Source organism: Furipterus horrens, unplaced genomic scaffold, assembly GCF_987537825.1.
Source record: "Furipterus horrens unplaced genomic scaffold, mFurHor1.1.pri manual_scaffold_9, whole genome shotgun sequence".
Lineage (NCBI taxonomy): Eukaryota > Metazoa > Chordata > Mammalia > Chiroptera > Furipteridae > Furipterus > Furipterus horrens.
The window spans coordinates 87,715,672-87,741,488 of NW_028327179.1; the positions used below are offsets into that span (position 1 = coordinate 87,715,672).

Genomic DNA, 25,817 nt, shown 5'->3' on the forward strand with positions numbered 1-25,817 from the left:
TTAAAATTGGTTGCCCTAATCCAGAGTAATATTCTGGGAGTTCACTATAAATAGGAGACTAAAAAGAGAAAAGTATGCTACTGCACCTAGCATAGTGCCTACCAGTTGGAAAGAGCTCAGTAAAATTGAGTTTTAACAACATAGGCTACCAGGAATAAAAGAGTTAATTTATTCCGTAGTTAATGAAAAATCAAATAGCCAATGGAATGGACAAATAATGCCATGAGGTTTTAGAATATATTTGTGACATGGTATGTCCCTTTAGCAGAATTTTTTATATAGGTAAATACTATACTTATACTGTATTTGATTTAAGTCATGAAAGTCTTTCAGGACCTAAGGCAACCCACAGATAAGGTCCTCCCATAAATACTTGTGTCAATTCTAGTTGTTTAAGTGGAGAGATGATAGGGTTTATTTTTATTTAGGATAAAGTGTATGCTATTAAACCAATGGAGTCATCTTTGAAAACTTGTTGAGCTATAAAAGGAACATTAATATCTCAGAATGAAATAACTTAATTATTTGACAGATTCTAATATTTAGCTCTGTTTAAATTTGTAAGATATGTGAATTGTTTTTTTTTTAAATTTTCTTATTACTGCTTGAATATTTTATATTCAACTATACATTAAGGATATTAAGTCATCACACATTTCCATTTTTTAAATTAATATTAAACATTTTTATTTAGCTCTCATATAATTAGAAGACAGTAATAATGTAGTTGATGACAATGTACAAGTTTTGACATTCTCTGTCATGTCCAGCTACTTTTTTTTTTTTTTTTTTTTTTTTTTTTTTTTTAGAGATAAGCACAGGTCACGTTTAATTTCTTCCATTTTTAAAATCTGTACTTATTTCCAGCTACTTTTTTGGTCATATATTTTTAGCATTGGTTTAATCTTAAAATCTGAGTATGGTTTTAATCTGGGTTTTAGTGCATTTATTAAATTACGAAATCTGATTTGATAATCTTTTTTTTTTTTTTCTCACAGTGGCTTAAAGAATGATTATAACAAAGAAACATTCACCTTGAAGCATAAAATTGATGAACAGATGTTTCCCTGTCGATTCATTAAAATAGGTAAGGATTTTAGCATTCTGAAACGGATAGAAATTCTTTATACCATCAGTCAGCAAACTACAGCTCAGCTGAATCCTGCACTCCCCCTGTTTTTAATTAAAATGTTACGGGAATACTGTCACGCAGGTTGTTCCCACAATGTCTTTTTCTCCTTTTGCACTACAAAGGTAAAGTTTAGTAGTTGCAAGAGACCGCATAGTCCACAGAGCCCAAAATGTTTACTATTTTGACCTTTACAGAAAAAGTTTTCTGACTCCTGCTTTATAAATCTATAACTGACAGTTAATTCAAATTGAATTTTTTTCAAATATTTTTTCATTTTAAAGTTTATTAGAAAATTTTATGAGATACAGTTATTGGATTGCCTAGATTTTTTTTTTATTGAAGGTTAGTCAGTTTTAAAGCTATAACATGTGAAAATCAAATACTGATGAGTTTCTTAAGGCAGTATATTACATTTTCCATTCTCTTCTTTTGTATTTCATTGTTTTAGTGAAATGTTGCTCAAACATGTAAAACTAATTTCATAACCCTAAGTAAAAAGTTGCAAGGTAATGTTTGAAAAATACTTCCTAAAAAAAGAAAAAAGAAAAAAAAAATACTACTACCTAAGGCATGTATTTATTTACCAAGTGTTTTAGCTTGAGACAGTATTTGGAATGCCTCCTCCAAATTAGTATTTGCAGGGTTATTTTGTTTTCCTTTAAGATTTATTATTTAGAAGGTAGGCACATTGAGGACTTGAATCTTTTAATTTCCATCGATATTGCATACCTTTGGAAATATGTTCAAGTTAGGATTAAAGTGAATCAGATCCCTCAGAGAATAATAATAAAAGCCAGAATCCCATGTTTTGATTTGGGAGAAAAATTCCTCTTTTGGTACAAACAGTGTACTTCATAGTCATTGTTTGCTATTTTATCAATAGTTGGCCTGTTTTATTTCATTAAGTCAGGTAGTTCTGTTGGGCAGAAATAATATCTGAAGTCTGAGTAAAGATTACTTAGAAAACTATTTTTAAGGGAATTGGGCTGCCTAGTGTGTTAGGTTTTCTTTTTGTAACTGTAGTTTCTGTTGTTATAATAAATAATTGTAAATAAAAGCCTGTGTCCTATTTTCCTGTGAGAATTTATGAACATGCAAATATTTAAAAAATAACTTCAACTCTTGGTTTTTTCTTCTTTGGTACTAATGAATAATTCTTTTCTCAGCATGCACACTACCTATTTCTTACAGACTCTTGCATGGCTTTAACAATTCTATGACCTTATATTTCAAATGTACAAAAAGTGAAAATATCTTATATTTTCATATAATACATTTAGATTTTATTCTTTTAAAGTACTTATTAAACTGTTTTGCTTAGTCATGCAAACTAAAGTGTTTTGTTATTTTTTTTAAGTGCTTTTCTTGGTGCTTTTTGTACCTTTCCTATGGTCATTAGTTATTAAAGACAATATCTGTTACTACTGCTTCAATAGTTCTTAATTTTCTTGTATTATTTATTAGAAAAAGTATCAGTAAAAGTCTGTTTCATGTAGTTGCATAGTTTCTTTTCTTAAAATTTTATAAGAAGACAACAGAGGTCTCTTATGGAGCTGTTAGAAGACATTCAGTTGCCTAAAGACAAGGATTAGGACTTTTTTCCATCATTTTCTATCACCCCTCCTTTTCTTTTAAGTGTATTTTATTGATTATGTTGTTACAGTAGTCCCAATTTTTTCCCCTTTGCTCCCCTCTGTCCAGTACCCCCCTTCCCTCCAGCAATCCCACCCCCCGTAGTTCATGTCCATAGGTCATTCATATAAGTTCTTTGGCGTCACCTTTTCCTATGTTATTCTTACCTACCCCCTGTGTATTTTTTACCAACCAATTATGCTTCTTAATCCCTGCACCATTTCCCCATTTCTCCCCCTTCCCTCTCCCAGCTGATAACCCTCCAAATGATCCCTATACCTATGATTCTGTTCCTATTCTGGTTTGCTTAGTTGGATTTTGTTTTTATTTTTTAGATTCAGTTGTTGGTAGTTGTGAGTTTGTTGTCATTTTAATGTTCATAATTTTGATCTTCTTTTTCTTAAATAAGTACCTTTAAAATTTCATATAATAATACCTTGGTAATGATGAGCTCCTTTAGCTTTACCTTGTCTGGGATGCACTTTATCTGTGCTTCCATTCTAAATGATAGCTTTGCTGGATAGAGTAATCCTGGTTGTAAGTCCTTGCTTTCCATCACCTTCAATACTTCTTTCCAGTCCCTTCTTGCCTGCAAAGTTTCTTTTGAGAAATCAGCTGATAGTCTTATAGGCAACACTTTGTAGGTAACTCTCTGCTTTTCTCTTGCTGCTTTTAAGATTATCTCTTTATCTTGAACCTTTGGCATTTTAATTATTATGTGTCTTGGTGTGTTCCTCTTTGGGTCTAGCTTGTTCGGGACTCTCTGTGCTTCCTGGACTTGTAAGTCTTATTTCCTTTGCCAAATTTGGGGAGTTTTCCTTTATTATTTTCTCATATAAGTTCTCAATATCTTTCTCTTCCTCTTCTCTTTTTGGCACCCCTATGATTCGGATGTTGGCACGTTTAAAGTTTTCCCAGAGGTTCCTAAGCCTCTTCTCATTTTTTTCATTCTTGTTTCCTTATTCTGTACTGGTTGACTTTTTTTCTTCGTTATGTTCCAAATCATTGATTTGAACCCTGGTTTCCTTCCCTTCACCATTGGTTTTGTGTGTATTTTCCTTAGTTTCACTTAGCATAGCCTTCACTTCTTCCCTTATGCATTTGCCATACTCAAGCATATCTGTCAAGCCTGTGAGCATCTTTATCATTAGTGTTTTGAACTCTGCGTCTGTTAGGTTGTTTGACTTCTCATTTGTTAGGTTGGCTATTTCCTCGTCACTTAGTTCTCCCACTGGAACTTTGATTCATTCCCCTTTTGGGCCATACTTCTCTTTCTCCTCATCTTGACAGGTTCCTGTGTTTGTTTGCCTCTGTGTCTTAGGCAGAGCTATCACTCCTTTTATGTTGTGAGGGGAAGAGCCTTAGGTATTTATCAATATATGGCAATCTGTTTTACCATGTTGTGGTGCTGAGGGGATGGTTTGAGAGGGAACTATGCTGCCTGCCCAGCATTCACCCCTTTTCCAAGCACCTTTCCCACTTCCATATGGAACTGGCACCTCTCTAGCTGTTGCCCTAGTCGTCATTCCCAGAGTGGGCGGGTCTGGAGATGTTCTAGGACCGTCAGGGCCCTTTAAACAAGCGGACTCTGCTGAGAGATTGACAGTTTCTGTCTCTGCTCCAACCCTCACTGGTTTGCACAGTCAAAAGCAATGAGGCTTTATTTTACCCGGCGCTGGGACATGAGCTGAGGGGTCTGGTCTGGTGCTGGGAGTGCTCCCCAGGTGTCCCTCCTGACTTTTTAAAAAGTGTGCCTGCACTTTCTGCCAGCCTGCCACTGCCGCTGTTGCTGCCGCCACCACACCATGTCCTCTCCGCCCCTCCTACCTGTCTGGATGAGTATTTCTTTTTTATATCTTTGTTTGTTGGACCTCCATGCAGCTCAGTTTTCTGGAACTTCTGGTTGTCTCTAGTTTTGAGGTAATTGTATTCCTTTTAAATTGTGGAGGGAGACCCAGCGTGTCTGTCTAGGCCTCCATCTTGTCTGGAAGTCTTTTCTATCACCCTTTTAATGATAGGGCATAATGATGTTTTTTACCATACCTTAGTGGGTTAGTTTTATGGTATTCAGGCAAAATATTAATTTGAGCTTTCCAAATAATTGTAGATACTTATTAACTCAGTTGATATTTAGGATGTTAATATTTAGATAACTTCATATTTTTCACTTTTCTGTTTAAAGGTGGTTTGCATTATCTTTGCTTTCCAACCTTTTCCCAACATTCTCTTGATAAGTTTTTTTTTTTTAATAATGTAAGGAGAATGTGAAACTAAAAGCCTATATGTTATGTTAGTATTTTTAGTTTATTGTTACGCATTTTTTTTTTAATCCTCACCTGAGGACATGCTCACTGATTTTAGAAAGGAGAAGGGAGCGAGAGAGAGAGAGAGAGAGACAGACAGACAGAAACATCAGTCAGCTGCCTTTCACACGTGCCCCAACTAGGGACAGAACCTGCAACTTAGGCATGTGCCCTGACTGGGAATCAAATCTACAACCTTTTGGTTTATGGGATGACGCTCCAGCCAACTGAGCCACACCTGCCAGAGCTAGTGCTGTGTATTCTTTAATTGAGTGGTATGTAGCTCTCTTTTAGTGGTGATTTAACACAGATATTGTTTTACTTAGTTTATATAAATTGCTAGATTTATACTTAAAAGAAAAATGTTTGAATACTTCATATTTCTGTTCTACAGTAATATGTTTGAAAGATTTTGTTTTATTTAAAACAACAAAATTTCTGAATATAGTAGTCAGCCTTCAATTATTCCTAGTAAGAGAGGAAGACAGAAGCAAGACTTAACTCAGTGGAAGATAATCTACAGATCATGCACTGACAGCTAATTATAAATTTTCTGATGAAAAAACTAAACTAACAAAGTGGAGACAGACTCATGGATACAGAGAACAGACTGACAGCTGTCAGAGAGGAGAGGGTTGAGGGCTGGATGAGAAGGGTGATGGGATTAACCAAAGAAGAAAAGAAAGCCTCCTGGACACAGACAAGAGTATGGTGATTGCCAGAGGGGCAGCAGGGTGGGGGCAGGTAGAAGAGGGTAAAGGGGGATAAATGGTGATGGAAGGAGACTTGACTTGGGGTGGTGAACACGCAACACAATATAGAAATGATGTACACCTGAAAGCTATATGTAATTTTATTAACCAATGTCACCCTAATACAATTAAAGAATAAATAAATGTGATAATCTTCACTGGTAAGGAATATAGATTATTCATTAAATTTGGCTTAAGCCAAATTTAACTTTTTAAAAGTAATTTAAGCTCATACTTACGAAAAAAATTATTTCATTTTGCATGTCTCATTTTGTGCATTTTTATACTTACATTCATATAGCTCTTATTTACGTGACTTTTTAAATGTAGCATTTTGGGTACTATAAAGAAAAATATGCACAAATCTAATTTGAATCATGTCATTTCAGCAATTATTATTTAGAACTTGTTATGTCTCTTTATTGTTTTTAATAGTATGTAAGTGCTTTCCATGTGTGTGGTAGCTCATTTGAACCTTATACTGGCAGATACAATCTTCCTTTTTTGATTGAAGATATTAGTGATGGATCAAAGACATAGCATTTGGTATATGCTCACGTATGTGCTTTTATTGTTTTAAAGTAATAGTAACACTAGGTATCATTTATGAAGCATCTGCCTAACACTGTGTGAGACAGGCATTATTGCACTCACTTTACACATGAGGAGACTGAAGTTTAGAGTTTAAATGGCTGGGCCAAAACCATACAGGTAGTAAAATGTAGAGGTGGAATACAAACTTAAGTCTGCTTCCAAAGATTGAGTTGTCTTACTATGTGATATATGTAAGGTTTGTTTCCTCAAGTAGATTGTGAAATCTTTGGGGATAGTAACTCTGTATTCTGTTTCCTTAAATTTCAGAAGTGCCAAGTATATATACTTTTTGAGTTTATTGTACAGGAGTTTAGAGGGATTAATCAATGGCTTTATGAACTTGGTGGGGAAAAGTTGCAACTTTATGTACTCTAACCTCTAATATATTTAGCATTTCTTCCAAGTATAAATATAGGCAATAATTTGTAGTAATATTAACAGTATTTAGGATTGTCACAGATAGAAGTTACAGTTTCTCCCCATCACTTCATAGCATGACAAATATAGTAACTTTGAAATCAGGATAATTATTAGATTTGCCTCTAGATCTTGTTATCTAATTATTAATAAAAAAGGAAATTAGCAAGGTGAGGTGGGGGCAAAAGTGGTACATGGGAGAACTCTTAGAAAGATTCTGGGGCGTCCTGGTTTTTGGTAGATGGGATTACTTGGATCTGTGGAGTTTTTGGATATTTGCAGCCTAGATAGTTGTGGTTGCTTCAAGGAGAAGCTTCAGCTTTGGCTGGATTTGGCCTGCATTCTGGATTCTCAGGAGTGTTTAGAAGTCTAGGATGAATACTAAGCCTGGGGATGGGGAGGTGCCCTGATGGTGGCCCTTCATGCGAACATATGGAAAGGCAACATTTTAAAAGTGTACAAGGAAAATTAATATAGTAATAATAGCTAATAATAATAGTAGCAGTGCCCTGACTGGTGTAGCTCAGTGTGTTGGGCGTCATCTTGCAAATAGAAAGGTCGCCAGTTTGGTTCCCAGTTGGGGTTGCAGAACAGATCCCCAGCTGGGGGCATGGTGTTTCCCTCCCTCCCTCTCTAAAAAGGAAATAGAATCTTTTTAAAAAAAAACAAAACTCCTAGGAGTAGCTAACTTTTATTGAGCACTTACTATGTGCCAGTTACTGTGCTAAGTGCTTTGTGTGTTTATCCCATTAATTCTATAGTAGAATAGATGCATTCTTTCAGAATGGACAACGCTTGAATTTTTAGGGTCTACCAGAGCCTGACCTTAAAATTACTAGCATCTTTTAATAACTGTTTTAATCATCTAGACAGGAGTTTCCCAAGTGATACTGCCAAAACACATTGAATGTGCCACAGGTGTGTTTCTCTGTGTGGAGATGTTGATGCCCCCTCACTCCTAGAGTCGTAGGGGCCTGCAGCCTAGTACCCTTGTGTGCCATAAAAATATTATCATTTCATGCCATCATGAAAAAGGATGAGATGCACTGTGTCTGATTGTCTCATGAGAAGAACTGGCAGTGGGGTCCCAGGATATAAACTCTTAGCCTTGGGAATGTGTACTGGGGTTTCTAATCTTTTTATTTGAGGTGGGAGCAAAGGCATTGTTCATTGGGGAACAAAGAGTGTGTGCTTGGAGCTCCAGTTCACATTTAAATTTCTGACACATAATACATAATATATCTACTATGCATTATTAGTGTTAATGCCACCAATTAAAAAAATTTTAATATGCTTATTGAATTTCTAGAGAGACACAGTGAGAAAGAGAGAGAAACATCAATAGGTTGCCTGCTGTACATCCTAGACCAGAGATCTAACCTGCAGCCTATATTATACGTGCCCTGACTGGGAACTGAATCCACAATCCTTTGATTACAGAACGATGCTCCAACCAACTGAGCCACACCGGCGAGGGCTTAATTTACTTTTTTAATTGAATTTACTCAGGTGATATTTGTTAATAAAGTTAATATAGGTTTTAGGAAGACAGTTCTACAATACATGGTGTATATATTTGTAATATGCATTTACCACCCCAAGTCAAGCCTCCTTCCATCACCATTTATCCCACCCTTTCCCTTCTTGTACCTCCCCCCAATCCCCACTCTGGAACTATATATTCTTCATTCATCTGTAATCATGATGTTCTTCTGAAATGATATCCTTATTACCTCCCTCCCAACAATGTTCTTTAAAAGGTGTTAAGAATTAGAACTAATTTTATTCCAGAAATATTTCTTTTGGGCCAGTAGGTATATAGGAGAAATATCACTAAAACATAATTGTTTGAAGGTTTTAATAAATGAACATTTTACTGGGACTCAAATAGATATAATAGGAAGATTTTTTCTTCCTGATTTTTTTTTAACTTGGACCTGGAACATGAGGATGGATTTCATATCTATAATTAACATTAGATGTCTGGCTATATACTGACAGACCATCTTCTTGGGGGTGGGGTTTAGAATTCTATTTTATTCTATTATACTACTTGATGTAGTAGATACTACTATATAAAGAAATGAATACCAAAATAATGATTTAGTATTCATTGCTATAAAACTTTTAAAAATTTTTATTGTTTGCACATATAAACTGATAGCCATATTAAACATCCTAATGAGTGGTTGCTACTGTGTCTGTCTTTACTCACCCAGCTTCCTTTAGATGACAGTGTGGGAAAATGTCTGACTAGTACATCTTAGCTCACTGAGTCTGACATTGCTAAAAAAGAGCAGGTGACTTGGAAATTAGTAGCCTTGATGTCAGATATAGTGGACATTATTCTGTTTTGATAATCAAAATTTGACAAGAGATAGTTTCTTAAAGGTAGTTTGCATTATTCACTCTGAACCATATCAATATTACACTAAAATCCATTGGCCTGTCTTGCACTTTGAATTAGTCGTTAATCTATGCATGGTTTTGTAACACCATTCCTTGGTCATTTAGAAAATAGGATTCACTGAGTTATGTAGATCTTTTACATGTTAAAACATTTAATTGTATAATATTGTTTTAAATCACACTCATTAACATTGCCACCAATCTTATCAGAAAAGTCTAAAGTATTGGAAAGTAGTTAACCTCAGAGGTGATACCAAGTTTCCAAAATTCTGATTTTCCCTTGAGAGCTTAAATTTTATCCTAGGCAACAAATACTGTCAGTTATTTTCTTTGGAATGACAGGTAAATATCTGGCAAATACTCTAAAAAAATCTAAATAATCTAAATAATCAAGAAAAATTGGTATCCCAGGGGCTGGGGAACAGCAGGCAAATGACTGTTCTAGCTTACAGCTGTGCGGGCCCTTTTCCTTGCAGTAACCGTCATACTTTGGTGCACAGCAGTGGGTACTTTATGTGTACTTTCTGTTGTGTCACACAGAATATTAAAAAGATGTGTACTTAATTTCTTAAGGTTACTTTTATTGCATCACGGACATTCTTAAGTGAATTGTCCTTTTTTTAAAGCTGCAAGTGTGTGATGGTGAGGAATGCAGTGCAGTGTGTATTGTGTTGAGGAATACTGCTGGACTTCCGTGCTGCTAGTGTACTTTCCATGGCTCTACCAGCGGTCTCACTCGCCATTGCCTTTGCACCATGAGTGCAAAGGTCAGTATGCATGCACGCATGTGCTGAGAAAGTCCTAGTCTTACTATGAAAAATAGTTTTAACTACGTGGGGACCTCCTAAAAGTATTGTTGGGATTGCCAGAAGCCCCATGGATCACATGTTTAAAACCTCTACTCTGTCCTGTCATTATTGATTATCTTATGATAAATTCCTCTAAATCCTAAAGAGATTTTTTTATGCTCTCTTCTCCAATGATTTACCTTCCTTTCCTTTACTAGTATTAAACTTACAATTACTGTATTTTTTAGTATGTTTATTTTCTTACTATTTTTATTTAAGGTGCTGTATTACTTTCAGATTAGCTTGTTCAGTTACATGTAAAGAAAAAATGGATATATACCATTGGGATTTTGATTGAGATTACATTAAATTTATAATTAATTTGAAGGGAATTGACATAGTTACAACATTGTGTTTTCCCATCTAGGAACATAGTATGTCTTTCTATTTATTCAATTTTTAAGTAAAATTTTATGTTTTCTTAAATAGATCTTGCATGTTTTAAAGTTTATTTATTCTAAGATATTTTAAGGTTTTTTTGCTGTTATAAAGGGGACTTACTGAATTATATTTTCTAGTGAGTTATTATACGTGTAGGGAAAATTTATTTTCATATGTTTACTTTGCATACACACTTATAAAAAGTTTTTCAGTTGAATCTCTTAAAATTTTTAGGAAGATAACTATCATCTTAAGATGATAATATTTTTTCTTAATTTGCAGTTTTTTTTCTTCTTGCTCTGGGCAAGATCTCCTATATAGTATTGAATAGTAGAGATATTGGGCCTCTTTGTTTTGTTCCTGACCTGAATGACAGTATTTAATGCTTCTCCATTAGGTTTAATTTTTGAGGTTTTTAATACTTAAAAAATAATCTAGGTAAGGAAGTTTTTTTTTGCCTTGTGTTTAAGAGGGTTTATTTTAATGACTAGAAAGTAAATTTTGTTTACTTAGCACCATTTGAGGTAATCAAATTTATTTCTCTTTTTACTTTGTTAACATTATAAATTACATTAATATAGCTCCTATTATTTAACCATCCTTGCATTCCTGGAATGAACTCTATATGGTTTCAATGAAAACCTGGTAGTATTTTTTGCAACTTGAAAAAAAATTGAATATGTATTCATAGCTGAGATTGGCCTTAAATTATTTTTCTTCTGGTTTTGTTTTCAGGATTATGTCACTTTGATAACTTAAACTTTCCCTGTCTTTCTGATATAGTTTAAATTACATCATAATTATTTATTTTTTGCGAGTTTGCTGGAATTTGCTTGCTGAATCATCTAGCCCAGGCCCTGTTTTGGGGGCATAGGTAAATGACCACTTTGACTTTATCTTACTGTGTTTTTATAATTAAAGAAACCTCATGTTGGTGATTATGTTTCTTTTTGCTCATGTAGCCCCAGCACTTAATAGTATAGTGCTAGGCATATAGAAACTGTTCAGAAAATCTGTTGAATGAATCCTAATAGGCGGAATAGTGATTTTACTTTGCTAAAGTTTTATTTGAACTATGTTAATTTTTTTCTTTTTTCTTATCCCCCCACCCCTCTTCTCAAAGTTCCACTCTTATCCTGGGGACCCAGCTTTAACTTTAGCATCTGGTATGTTGAACTTAGTGGCATTGATGATCCTGATGTAGTACAACCTTGTCTCAACTGGTATAGCAAGGTAGGACTGTATTTTAAAATTCTGATATTATGTTTCTAATGCCTATAAAGAGGGAGTTGTGTCAATCTCTTGTCTTTATTGTGAATAATTTAAAATTTTGAGAATAGTGATAATTATTATTATTAATCAATTAACTTTATAAAGTTGTTATATATATATTGCCAGCTTCTAAGCTATCTTTATAACTTACTAAATCACTACCACTGATAAGTATAGTTATTATCCATGTTTTACAGATGATGAAATGGCGCATTGAGTGGTTAAGAACTGTATTTTGCCTAAGGTCATCCAGTTATAAAGTGTTCAAGCCAGTATATAGGCTCAGGTAGTCTGGCTCCAGAGTCTGTCATTATATTATTATACTCATCTGACCCTGAATTTTGTTTTTAACCTATATTGATCGAAATAATTAAACACAAGTTTTTAGTGGGGTAGTTTTGATTCTAAATTGCTTTTATAACATATTGCTTCATTATGTTTATATTGAGTAAAATAGGAATTTTTACTTTACCTTTTAAAGAATGTGAAATAGACAGTCTCTATAAAAATTATGATCTTGTGCTTGTAGGAAAAATAAAAATTATATTTAACAATTTTATTCATAGGTCATTTTATACAGTAGATATATACTGAGAAATGCAAGTTTAAGTTATTGAAAAATATGCCTTCTGGGTTTTTTTTAATGCCGTTTATGTTTCATTATTGTTTTAAATGTATATTTATTTGACTCTTGGCTAATTTGGGGAGGGAGGGCTGTTTCTTGTCAATGAGATAATAAAGCTTTAGTCTAATCACTAGTTCCTGGTATTTTTATTTGCAAGTAAATTGATTTACTCATAGGAGATGGGGATACAATATAGGTTTTTTTTGTATCAAATTTCAGCTCTTTTTTGACCAGTTTAATTGAGGAATTTTTTGACTTTTATTTTTGTCATTTGATTCTATCCAATTTAAAATAGAACTGACTTTTAGTATTTTCTATATTTTTTGTATGTTTTTGGATTTCTTATAATATTATAAATTTTTTCAAGGTAAAGCTAGTACTTTTAAACATTAAAAATCACCTTTTCCGCCCTGACCATCATGGTTAAGTTGATTGAGCAGTTCCTGCAAAGCAAAAGGTCACTGGTTCGATTCCTGGTCAGGGTACATGCCCAGGTTACAGACCCAGTCCCCAGTTGGGGTGTGTGCAGGAGGCAACCAGTCAATGTCTCTCTCCTTCTCTTCCTCCCTTCCCATCTCTCTAAAAATAAATAAATAAAATCTTTTCTAAAAAATAATTTTTACAGTGTAATTCACATAATAAATAGTATATACTCATAAAAATCTTGTAAAGGTAGTTTTTTAAATTAAAAAAGTGGCTTCTCTGATAGCTGACTGAATTTTTTCCTTCAGCCGATGATGTGTATTTTCTTTAATATACTCACATGAACCTCTTGATATTACAGAAAGTCACAAATTTCACCTCTTTCCCCAACACTGTGGAGAGATTATATTTGTAGAGAACTTAAAATTGTTCAACCCCATTCACTTTTCAAGTTCTCTGTGTTTACTCTGAAACTCTAGAAATTAAAATTAAAGCCTTCACCCTCTTTTGAGATTTAGTCCTTTTTTGAAGCATTAAAAGTGTTATTTCATAAATCCTCTCCTACTATGTATCTGTATTCCACCTGATAGAACATTTAAAATGGGGATGTGATTCAGACTCCTAAAGTCAGCACAATTAAAAGATATTACTGTTTAATATGGTTCTGGATAGTTATTTATGGCTAATCTTTATTTATAGGCCAAGGGTAAGAAACTAATAACATAAAATTAGTTTGGATATAGAATCATTCCTTTGTTATTTGATGAGGGAGAATCTTGGTTAACTGTAGTGCTTAGGAAAAGTGTTTTGATAACCTTTTATTAATTAAAAATTCCGGAAGCTGATTTTTTTTCTCATAAAGCTTCCTAAAAGGTAGCATCTTATTTTTTTTGCCTTATTAAAACATATTACTTACAGCTAAATCATATTTTTGTTTGATTATTATGCATTGCTTCTGTGTCATTAGTCTTGTTAATTCGTATTTAGAAAATTTAGAAATCTCAAAACATATTCTTGAATTTACTGTTTATTTTTTAAAATTCTTTATATGAGCTTGTATGTATTTTTGGCATTCATCCTCGTAGAGGAAAGATTTAGTAAATTAAACATTTCTCTTCTTGGATTCTAGTTAATTGAGATTTTTACTTATTGCTGTTAAGTAGATGCAGTAGCCCAGGGTTAGAAAAAATTTAAAAATTTAAATAATCTCTGATGATTTTGAGTCATAAAACCTGTTTATGAATTTAAAATACATAAATATTTGATATTTGTCATTCAAGTAATAATACCAAGAACCAAGAACAGAAAGCATAATATAATGTATACGTATTGTATAATGGTTTCTGTGCTTTCAGCACCAGCATTATATTCTGATTAGTAAAAGCTATGGAAGTTATACTTTTTACAATCTTAAATGGGCTTTGATAGTTTTTCTGCTTTACTTGAAAGTTCAGGCTCTAGAATTAGGTCTGGTTTCATCTTTTATCTCTTTCATACCTGTCTGTTATATACTTTGTGACTTGTGGGAGGTTATTACAATTGACCAAGTGTCAGCTTTGCCATTTAAAAGTGGAAATAATGATGATACTAGCGAATAGGGTTAGTTCGATGCTTAGCATGTAATAAATGCTCACTTTAGATTAGTTATCACTTATTTCCTATTGTAATAACTAAGCAAATCTCTTCTATTCATACTTTCTCTTGTGTTCCAGTAGTACCGTGAACAAGAAGCCATTCGCCTTTGCCTAAAACACTTTAGACAACACAACTATACAGAAGCCTTTGAGTCACTGCAAAAGAAAACCAAGATTGCCTTGGAACATCCTATGTTAACAGATCTGCATGATAAACTGGTGTTGAAGGGTGATTTTGATGCTTGTGAAGAGCTGATTGAAAAAGCTGTAAATGGTATGTTATAAACATTAAGCTTTGTTGAAAATTGCTGCTTTATAGAATGGCATCCTTTAAAAAAGAATTTCCCACAGTAACTTTCATGATGATAAAGAACAGTATACGTGCTTCTGATATAATGAAAAAACAAATATTTGCCCTTTATGCCATTCCTGGCACACAGCTTCTAAAACACTTGGAATCTGTGGAGGAATAAGAATGTCTTGTATGCTGAGATGACTGGGTGGCTGGGGTTGCTGGATAGCTTCAGATCTCCAGAAAGACCAAACCGTGTGACTAGAGGACTGGAAGTTTCAGTAGCACCGCGCCCCCTTACCCCTGAGGAGTAGAGAGGGATCAGAGGTTGAATTCAGTCACCAGAGGCCAGTGTTTTAATCAATCATGTCTATGTAATGGAACCTCCAAAAAAAGGCCCTAAATGACACGGTTCAAAGAGCTTCCAGTTTGGCCAGCACATCAGGGTGCTGTGAGAGGGGGGATGCCTGGAGAGGACACGGAAGCGGGAAACACATACCTGCCCCCAGTACTTTGTCCTGTGCCTTTTTTCCGTTTGGCTATTCCTGAGTTGTATCCTTTATAATTAATAAGTAGTAGTAAGTAAAGCACGTTCCTGAATTCTGTGATCACTCTGAGTTATTGAACGTTGAGGGGAGTTTTGGGAAGCCTTGATTTGTAGCTGGTATGTTACAAGTATGGTGGCCCAGGACTTGTGCTTGGCATCTGAAGTGGGGGTTGTTTTGTGGGACTGAGCTGTTTAACTTGTGGAATCTCATGCTTACTCTGGGTAGATAATGTTAGCATTAAACTGAATTGTTGGATATCCAGTTGGTGCCAGAGTATTAGAGAAATGGTTGGTGTAAGAAAAAAACCCACACATTTGGTATCAGATGTATTGTGAGTAAAACAGCTTAATGTTCAATATAAAATTTGTGGAATAAAAATTAGGTTAATATTTTGATAGAAAGAAATAAAGAATAATAGACTTTCTCAATGCTTTTATATATTTAATCTTATCACTGTTATCATTCAGTGTTATTAGGTACTGTACTCCCTTATCGGGTATTGGTTGAATTTTACAATGGAAGAAAACAGAACCAGGACTCCTTTATAAATTTAAAGTCAACTGAAAATGATTTGCTTCTAGCTCCAATGAGTTACAACAACTTCCTGCCTCTCAGCCTTGTACCTTTTTACTGCTTATTTAATTGGTGATGATACGTGCAAATAAGTGATAATATGTGAAACAGAATATACTTTGGCATAGAAACAAAAACAGTATATATGATAATCCTTCCCAAACCATTGAACTGCAGCCAGTGAAGGTATATGTGTATGTATGTATGCCATTTCAAAGAATGAATTTTATAATTTTTTAATCTTGTAGAATAAGAAAGGCACAGGTAATTTTATGGGGTTTTTGTTTCAAATCTTCATCTTTAAGGCACATAATATTTTGTTAATGTAAAGTAAACAACAATGGCATCAAAAACCACGGACAGCTTTATGTGATTATTAGGCTAAAAAGTTACATTTTAAAACTGTCTAAAAATGTCTTACTACTGAGACTTAACTTACCATTCCTGCTCTGGGAAGAAACCAAGTTAAGTTGGTAGTAACTCTATTCCTGAGATGTAGAGCCAAGTTATATTTTTTGTACTCCTCAACTGGCTTGCAACAGTGTTTGGTTAATAAACATTCCTTCCAGGGTTGTTCAGTTTGCTGCTGACTTCGCTGATGATGATTTGTTGGACAAATAAGGAAGTAAACACTGCTGAGTATTTTGGCTTCTGTTCCACTAAAAACATAGCAGAGAAAGTCAAGGACTTCCTGCCCGCTAAATAGGAAAGCCTAGGGGATCAAAAGCATCTTTCATCAAGCATCTTATCATGGAGGGAACAAAAATTACTTTTAATATATGTAGTGTATTAATAAAGTCTTCAAGTATGGTCTGTATTTTAAGAAAGTATCTCTAATTAGCTTCTTATTTGCCTAGAAACATCTCTATATTTCCATTTATATAATTCATTAGAGGGGATTCCTGAACCAATCATTGCTACTTCCTCTCTGACAACGCCGGGGGGGTTGGAGGGGAGGGTAGAATCCAGTGATGATTGACAACAGTTATCACCTAGGAACAGGAAAATTATCTTATTTCCTATGGAAATAAAAATTTACTTTTGTGAGATAAGGGTGGATTAAAGTTTAATTAACAACACTCTAACAGGCTCTCTAGTCCGAGTTTCCTAAAGTTTCAATCTGAGGTCTTCACCTCCTTTCCTCTTTCCCTTTTTACCTCCTTTACCCCTCCCTCCCTCCTTTCCCTCTTTCCCTCCTGTTCTAGTTTACTCTCTTGTATCTGTCCTTTCTTACCCCTTGCTTTGTGCAGTGGTTGTTAATTATATATGGCAGACCTGTTTGTCTCTCCTTAAATGTTTTTTAAGTGATACCTCAAATCATGTTGGAGTTACCTTTGTGGCAAACTTTTTAACTGCAAATTTAGTATTGTTAATAGCTCTAGGACTATTATGTTCTGTGTTTCTTTTTGAGTGAGCATTGGTAGTTTGTGCCTTTTGAGAAGTTTTTATTGGCATAAAGTTATTCATAATATTTATCCTCTTAATACCTTTGTGTCATCTCTTGTTCTTGATAACTAGTAATTTTTGTTTTTCTTTATTTTTTTATCCTTAGCTGTCTGGCTAGAAAACTATTGATTTTATTTTAAGAAAACAGCTCCTAGTTTCTTTGTTTTGTGTTTCCTTTTCTCCCTCTGTATTTTTCTATTTCTTTGTATTTCATTGATTTCTTCCTTTGTCTTTATTATTTCCGTTCTTCTACATGCTTTGGTCTTAATTTGCTCTTTTTTAGTTTCATAAAATGAAAGCAGAGGCCATTGACTTGAGATCCTTTTTTAATGTAGGCATTTGATGCCAAGAGTTTCCTTGTAAGCACTGTATTCGTTCTATATCACAATTTGCTATGCTGTGTTTTTATTTTTGTTCAGTTTAAAATATTTATGCATAATGACTCGTTTTTCTTTCCAGCCCTTATTCTTTTTTCCTCTTATGTTTACTTTTTGGACAGGATACTTAGTACAAGGTTGAGGTGACACAATAATAGTGGATTTCCCCATGTAGTCCATGATCTCAAAAGACATGCTTTCAACATTCCATTGTTAAATGTGATTTTTGATATGTGATTTTTGGAGATTCTGTATCAGATTCCTAGACTACTAACAGTTTAAATTATACATAGACATTGAATTTTACCACTTTTTCTTTAATTTTGTGATATGATTTTTTCTTTATTAATATGTGAAATCATAGTAATTGATTTGCTAATGTTAAACCTCAGAAGTGATTAACTTTGTCATATATTTTTTGCTGTATTTTAGATGGTACATTGACTAATGTTTTGTTAGAATTCTTCTAGCTATTTTCATTATTAAGATTGGCCTTGTAATTTTTCTTTCTCTTACCTTCCTGTTCACATTTAGTAGTATTATTAGGCTAATCTCACGTAATGGGCTGATGAGTTAACCTGTTCTTCCTATTCTCTGAATATGTGTAAGATTTGAGTTATTTCTTTCTCATGTGCTTGGTAGAACTTACCATGGAGCTCTCTATTGGAATTTACTTGGGGGAGTGTTGTTTGTCAATTCAGTTTCTTTAAATGTTTCAGGACTCTTCAGGGTTGTTATTTGGTTGATTTGACAAGCTATACTTTTCTAGGAATTTGTCATTGTCACTTAAAATTTCAAACTTATGGGCCTGAAAGTATTCCTAATGTCTCCTCATTATCTGTTTAATGTTTGCAGGGTTTCTTGAGAGGTCTCTTTTTTTATAGTTTTTTTTTCTTTTTCTTTCCATCACTTTCACCAGAATTTTATCAAGTTCACTGGTTTTTTTGAAGGAACCAATTTCTGGATTGTTGATCCTTTCTATTTTTAATGTCCTTGACTTATGCTCTCTGTTTAATATTGTCTTCTTTCTCTCTTTGGGATTATTTTGCTATCTTATTGAGATGGATGCTTTCCTTATTAATTTCCAGACATCATTATTTTCCCATTTAAGGATATTAATTTTCCTCTTTGGTGGGCAGTTAGACAGACATTAGCAAAGCAAGGATCATGAGCCCGGTACAGAAGGTCACTAGAGTGGAAAGCCTCAGGCACCTAGCAACAGGCAAAACTGGGTTGGGACCTTTCCCTGACCTTTCCTCTCCTGTTATGTTACTAGTCATGTGGGTTAGACCCCCCCCCCCTTTGAGGGGAAAGGAACAAAGGGGCAGGAGAAGAGCCCTTAAACCCCCAGGTCAATGAGGTTCTGACCCACCCACATCAGCTGAGCTACATGGCCAGGGCTGAAGTGTTTTTATGTTTAATCCAGTTTAATAATTTTATTATGAAATGATATGGTTGTTTTGTGGGCTATAGTTATATAGAAATTAATTTTCAGTTTTCAAATACATAAAGACTTGTGGTTGTTATTTGTTACTAATTTCTAACCTAAATGAACAGTGGTTGGAGTACATATTCTGTATGATTTTTGAAAATTGATGAGATAATGTATGGCCTGCTTTGTTCAATTTTTATAAACATTTGTAAGTGTACTTGGACAGAATGTGAATTCTTTAGTTGTTGGGGCACACTTCTATATTTATGTCCATTTGGTTCACTTTGCTAAATCATGTTGGATAAATCTTCTTTACCAGTATTGTTATTCTGATTTTCACAATTACTAAGAAAAATGTGTTAATATACTTCCCACTGTGATTAAGGAATTGTCTATCTTCTTGTTACAGTTCTGTTAATTTTTGACTTATATAGTCGAAGCCATGTTTCTAGACATACAAATTTTTAAATCCTATATTTTGAATTGAATCTATTATCATTATGAAGTGTGTTTTTATCTCTAGTAATGTATTGCCTTAAGTTATAAAATGTCTTAACATTAAGACATCTGCTTTCCTTTGCTATGTGTTTGCACAGCCTTTTTCCATCTTTTATTTTCAAGCCTTCCATGTCCTTTTTCAAAGGAAGTATCTCCTAGAAATTTAGTTGGATATTTTTTCAATCTGCCTTTTGATTTGGCCATTTATTTACATGATTGAATTGCTGGTAAATGTGTACATTTAAACGTACCATTTTTCTTTATATACTTTTTCATGTTCTTTCTTTTTTCCTCTTTGTCGTCCATTCTCTTGTTCTTTTGGTTGTTTTTCTTTTACTTTTTAATATTTTCATTTTTATTCATTTGGATGTGACACACCCTGTGTATATTTTATTTATGATTAGTCTAGAGATTAATGACAAGTATATATACTTAACAAAATTAATCAGTACCTTTTCCCTGTTCCCATACAAGGACTTAGTGGACTTGCAACTCTCATCTACTCACTTCCAATTCATGCTATTATTGTTCTTTATTTTGAAATCTGATTCAAAGACCCTGGAGAATTGTACTGTTCTTGGTTTATATAGTCAGTGTTCATTAATTTTACGCAAATATTTACTAATTTTTTCCTCTTCATTACAGTTTGCACCTATGACCATATAGGTAGGATCATCTTCCTTCTGCCTTAAATACTTCCTTTATAATTTCTTCTAATGCAGATTAACTCTTCAGTTTTTGTTTCCTTGAAAATTTTATTTTCTTAAAGGATATTTTTGCTGGATATGGAATTCTAGGTTGACATTTTCTTTAAGTACATTTTTGGATGTTACTACGATGTTAACCAGTTTTCATTGCTGCTTCCAAGAATGTCCTGTAGGATAAGACTGGGGACTTCTGGTCAAGATGGTGGCATAGGCAGACATGGTCACCTCTTCTCACAACCACACCAAAATTACACCTGAAATATAGAACAACCATCACTTAGAACCATCATAAATTGAGTTGAATGGAAGTCTGACAACTATGGAATTTAAGAAACCATATCTATCCAGACTGATAGGAGGAGCACAGATGCAGAATGGGCTAATCCCACACCCACATGTAGTAGGTAAATTTTGGGAGGGATATCTCAGGAGCGAGGAAGCCCAGGCCCACACCAGGCCCCCAGCCCAGGGTTCCAGTGCCAAGAAGGTAAGTCTCCACAACTTCTAGCTGCAAAAACCAGCGGAGATTGAGTCAGTGGAGAAAACTACTGGAACACCAAGCAGTTCCTTTTAAAGAACCCACACACAGACCCACCTACTCAGACTCGCTCCCTCTGAGCTCCAGCACCAGGGGTGCAGCTTGAAAGGCACCCATGGTACACAGGGAGGAACTGATGTGTTTGGCATCAAAGGTAAGCAGAGACCATTGTCCCTTTTCTAAGCCCTCCACCCACAGAGCTGGCAAACTGGTGGCATATCTGAGATTCCATCAACCTGGCTAACAGTTTGGCCTGCCTTAGAGATCCCCAGGTTATGGGCCCACCAAGCTGCTTTTCCATATGGATGGCTAGTCTTGGCTCACAACTTCCTAAATCCCAAGCTGCTTTTCCATATGAATGAAAGGTCGTAACTCACAACTTCCTAAATCCTGTCAGTGACCCCAGGCCTGGCACTAGCAGCAGCCAACTTAAATTCACAGTTGAGCTTTGCCTAGGACTTTTCAAGCCCAGCACAAGTAGCAGCCATCTCAGATTGGTTTATAGCTCAGTCTGGGTGGCCCCAGGCAAAACAGGTGGGGGCTGGAAACCCCAGGACCAGCACACCCAGTGGATAGCTACAGACCATGTTGGAGCACCACTACCCTGCCCCTGCACAGCTGATCCTCCACAGAGGGCAGAGGTTGGTGGTAAGTGGTCACAGCCAGTCCTTCAGTTGACTGGCCTGGGCAAATCCCTCCGATTGATCTGCCAACAGCAACCAAGGCTCACCGACAAGAGGAGGATGTATTCAACTCACAAGAAGTGTGCACCTCAAGTATCCAGCTTGGGTGATAAGGAAGGCTGTGCCGCTGGACATTACAGGACACCTCCTACCTTAGGCCACACTACCAGAGTCAAAGCAGCTCTACCTAATATATATGATAGAAAGATATAGGGAGGCTGCCAAAATGAGGAGACAAATAAACATGACCCAGATGAAAGAACAGATCAAAACTCCAGAATAAGAGCTAAACGAAATGGAGATGAGCAACCTATCAGATGCAGAGTTCAAAACACTGGTTATAAGGACACTCAAGGAACTTAGTGAGAGCCTCAACAGCATAAAAAAGATGCAGTCAGAAATGAAGGATACGCTTATTGAAATAACAATTTACAGATAAACAACAGTAGATTGGATAAAACCAAGAATCAAATCAATGATATGGAACATAAGGAAGCAAAAAACAACCAATCGGAACAAAAAGAAGAAAAAAGAATTTTAAAAAATGAGGATAATATAAGCAACCTCTGGGACAACTTCAGAAGGTCCAACATTTGCATCATAGTGGTGGCAGAAGGAGAAGAGGAAGAGCAAGAAATTGGAAATCTATTTGAAAAAATAATGAAAGAAAACTTCCCTAATTTGGTGAAGGAAATAGACATGCAAGTCCAGGAAGCATTGAGAGTCCCAAACAAAATAGATGCGAAGAGGCCCACTCCAAGACACTTCATTATTAAAATGCCAAAGGTTAAAGATAAAGAGAGAATCATAAAAGCAGCAAGAGAAAAGAAGTTTGTTATCTACAGGGGAGTTCCCATAAGACTGTCAGCTGATTTCTCAAAAGAAACTTTGTAGACTAGAAGGGATTGGCAAGAAATATTCAGTCATGAAAGTGGGGACCTACAGTGAAGATTGCTCTACCCAGCAAATCTATCATTTTGAATTGAAGGGCAGATGAAGAGCTTCGCAGACATGAAAAACAAAAGGAGTTCTTCATCACCAAGCCATTATATGAAATGTTAAAGGGACACATTTAAGAAAAAGAAGATCAAAATTATGAACAATAAAATGGCAAAAATACATATCTACCAACAGTTGAATATAAAAAAACAAACTAAGCAAACAAGGAGAACAGAGACAGAATCATGGACATAGACAGCATTTTGATGGTTGCCAGATTGGAGGTGGGATAGGGGAATGGGTGAAGAAGTGAGGAGGTTAAGAAGTACAACTGGTAGTTACAGAATAGCCAAGGGGATGTAAAGTACAGTGTAGGAAATGGAGTAGCCAAAGAATTTATATGCATGACCCATGGATATGAACAATGGTGGGGGGATTGCCTGAGGGAGTGGGAGGTGCTAGGTGGAGGCGGGGCTAAGGGGGAAATTGGGACAACTGTAATGGCATAATCAATAAAATATAATTTAAAAAGAAAAAATGTACTATAATTTTCAACTGTTGTTCCTCTGGATCTAATCTTTTTTTCCTAAAGCTGTTTGAGTATTTTATCTCTTTTTTAGGTTATTTTAAAATTATATTAACCAGTGGAACTCCAGTGTAACAGAACTGTTAACTTTGTGTATTTTGATTTTTTTAAATTAAAAGTAAGTTGCCTTTGTCTTTTATTTCTCTCATTTTCTCATTTTTTTTAACAGCACATTTATGTTGAATTCTTTAAGCTGCTTTAAATCCTTTTATCTCATTTCCATTGCTAGATATATTATTAGTAGGGTCTTACATTTCGGCTTTCATTTCTGTGATGTTCTCATGTTTTTCTCTTTTCTTTCAACTCTGATATTTGATGTTTATTTTCTCTTATTGCCTTACCATCTTTTCCAACTATTTATATCTCTGCTTTCAAACTGTTTATATCTTTAATTTGTGCTCATGCTTTATAGAGAGGGTTGCTTAATTAACTTTTATATTCATGGAAAAGTAGTTGACCATTTTCATCTATTACATGCCTGCATTTTTGTTGTTGTTATTGCGAAATCAAGTTCATTTGCCATTTAAATTCTTTTCTCCTTTTCCTTTTTATATCTTTGCATAACACTTGAGTTGATTTTTTAAAGTATTACTAATCTTTGAATGAGATGAGTTTCTTATGGGTCAGGAGCTAGGACTGTGTTCCAGGATAGCAGCATTTTTGCTTTTCCTTTAGGATACTGTTTCTTCTCAGCAGTACTCAAAACGCAAAATCTCTTTTTTCCATTCACCTTACTGCTAGCCTGGTTTTGGGAACGTGGCTTTTTCCATATTCCTGCCCATTCATGCCTTTGTTTATGCTGTATTCCCTTACCTGATGCCTTTCCTTTTCTTTTACATCACTACTTACTTTTAAATCATTCTTCAAGACCAGCTCTTTCAAAATAGCTTCTTGTACTATTTCTGTACCTCAGTTGCCTCCTCCTTCTCTGAAATCCAGTTAGCCTTTGTGTTTTATTTCTCATTTTGTGTGTAAAAGATTGTTAGCTTTCTACTAACTATATAGTTCCAAATATTACATAATTATAATTGTCATAAGTAACATGTATTTGAGGGTGTTACAGTGTGCTATTTACTTTTCTAAACCCTGTATGTGAATTTATTTAATTGTCTTACCTACCTTCTACATTAAGTATTATTGTTATCCCCATTTAATAAATGAGCATGATTAAGTAATTTCCCTCAGACAGCATAGCTCACAAGTTGTAAAGATTTAAATCCCTGCGCTTTACCACTATGCGTTACTGTTCTAGTAAGTATTTACTGGTTCAGTTTCCCTATTATATATTATTGTACTATAACTGTTTCAGTCCAAATGTTTTTCTTCAGAATTTGAAGAAACTGCTGAAATGCATTATTTTTTAAAAATCTGTTTTACCCAGACTTTATTATTATTGAATTATCAAAAAGGTTTTATGCTTTACACGTTATTTACCCATAGGTGAATTTTTAATTATTTTAATGTAACCTTTGTTTTGATAGCAGTACTGTGATTTTATGCCCCCCTTTTTTTTCTTTTGATAAAAGCTTCCTAAGTTTTATTTTTTAATCATGTACTTTTTAAGATAGTATTCACTATTGGAGACAAGGACAGTTTGTGCCTACGTAGGACTGTATGAAATGTGCTTATTTATAATAATTGTAGGGAAAAAATGAGGTAGTATTGGATCTGGAGTCTAAATAGTTTGAAAATTGTTAGCAACTGGGTTTTAGTGTGCTTTCTCCTATGCTATGTTTTCATTTCTTTTTTATTGTATACTTTTATCAGTCTTTTCTCATTTCCTGCTTTAGATTTTTGTCAAAAATAGACATATAGAAATATTAGCAACTTCCTGACTTCCTCTTTAAAACTGAGAAATGATTTTTTTAAAATGTAGATGTTCACAGGCATGTTTTAAATGCCTCACTTTTAATTTGTTTTTGAGACTTCCAAAACAGTGTAATGGGTGTTGTCATATTTATGTAGATTAGAATGTCATTGTTTCAATAGAAAACCTAATTTATTTTTTTGTTTTTTTGCTGAATTACATAGAATATGTAATTTTTTTTTTTTTTTTTGCAAGAACCTTTCAAGAACTAGAAATATAGGGAACATGGTAAGCTTATTTGGGATAGACATGAACTTTTCATTTGTTTTTAGATCCTGAAAGGGAGTTCTTTTACATTAAAACAAGGTAATGAAAGCAATATTATTTTGAAAAAAAAAAACCAAAACTTTGCTCTGCTTGAATGTTTCCAGCATGTTTATTGATTGCCTCAAAGGATTTCAGCCTTACAACTTTGATTTCTAAAACTTAAAATTGTTCTATTAAAGAATAAAGTTTCTTTAACATGTCTTTTATGGTTTTGAAACAATTTACTATTTCCAAAGCCTTAATAAGCATTTGTATTACTGCTTTTCTTTTTGATGGTATAAAAGAAGGTTCTTAATCATGTTATTTCATTGAAAATAGTGACTAAATGTAAACTGCTCCAGATTTGATCTGGACTGTTTTAACGATAACCCACTTTCTCTGGCAAGAGACAATAATTTGTATTACAATAGATTAAATAAGGGTCATCCTGATCATGTTTCCCCTCAAAGTACAACATAGTTGTTTTTTTTTTTAAATCTCTATATTATTTTTCTGTTTGGAGTGGTTAGATGATTTAATATTATGAAGTGAAAATATCAAGAAGGTAATAATAGAGTTGGATATTTATAGTGTAGAAAGAAGTGAGAAGGCTGAAATTTATAAGTTTCTAGCTTTTGTGTCTTATATGATGCCATGATTTCT

The 25,817-nt window shown here is 34.4% G+C and overlaps 1 protein-coding gene across 1 annotated transcript in view; it reads left to right on the forward strand.

Moving 5' to 3' along the window:
- Nucleotides 1–25,817, forward strand: part of MKLN1 (muskelin 1) — a 158,115-nt gene that overhangs the window by 50,492 nt on the left and 81,806 nt on the right. Inside the window, exons 4-6 of the mRNA XM_090287526.1 lie at nucleotides 999–1,087; nucleotides 11,592–11,701; nucleotides 14,504–14,696. Coding sequence (XP_090143652.1) covers nucleotides 999–1,087; nucleotides 11,592–11,701; nucleotides 14,504–14,696 — 392 coding nt within the window. The remainder of the gene's footprint in view (nucleotides 1–998; nucleotides 1,088–11,591; nucleotides 11,702–14,503; nucleotides 14,697–25,817) is intronic.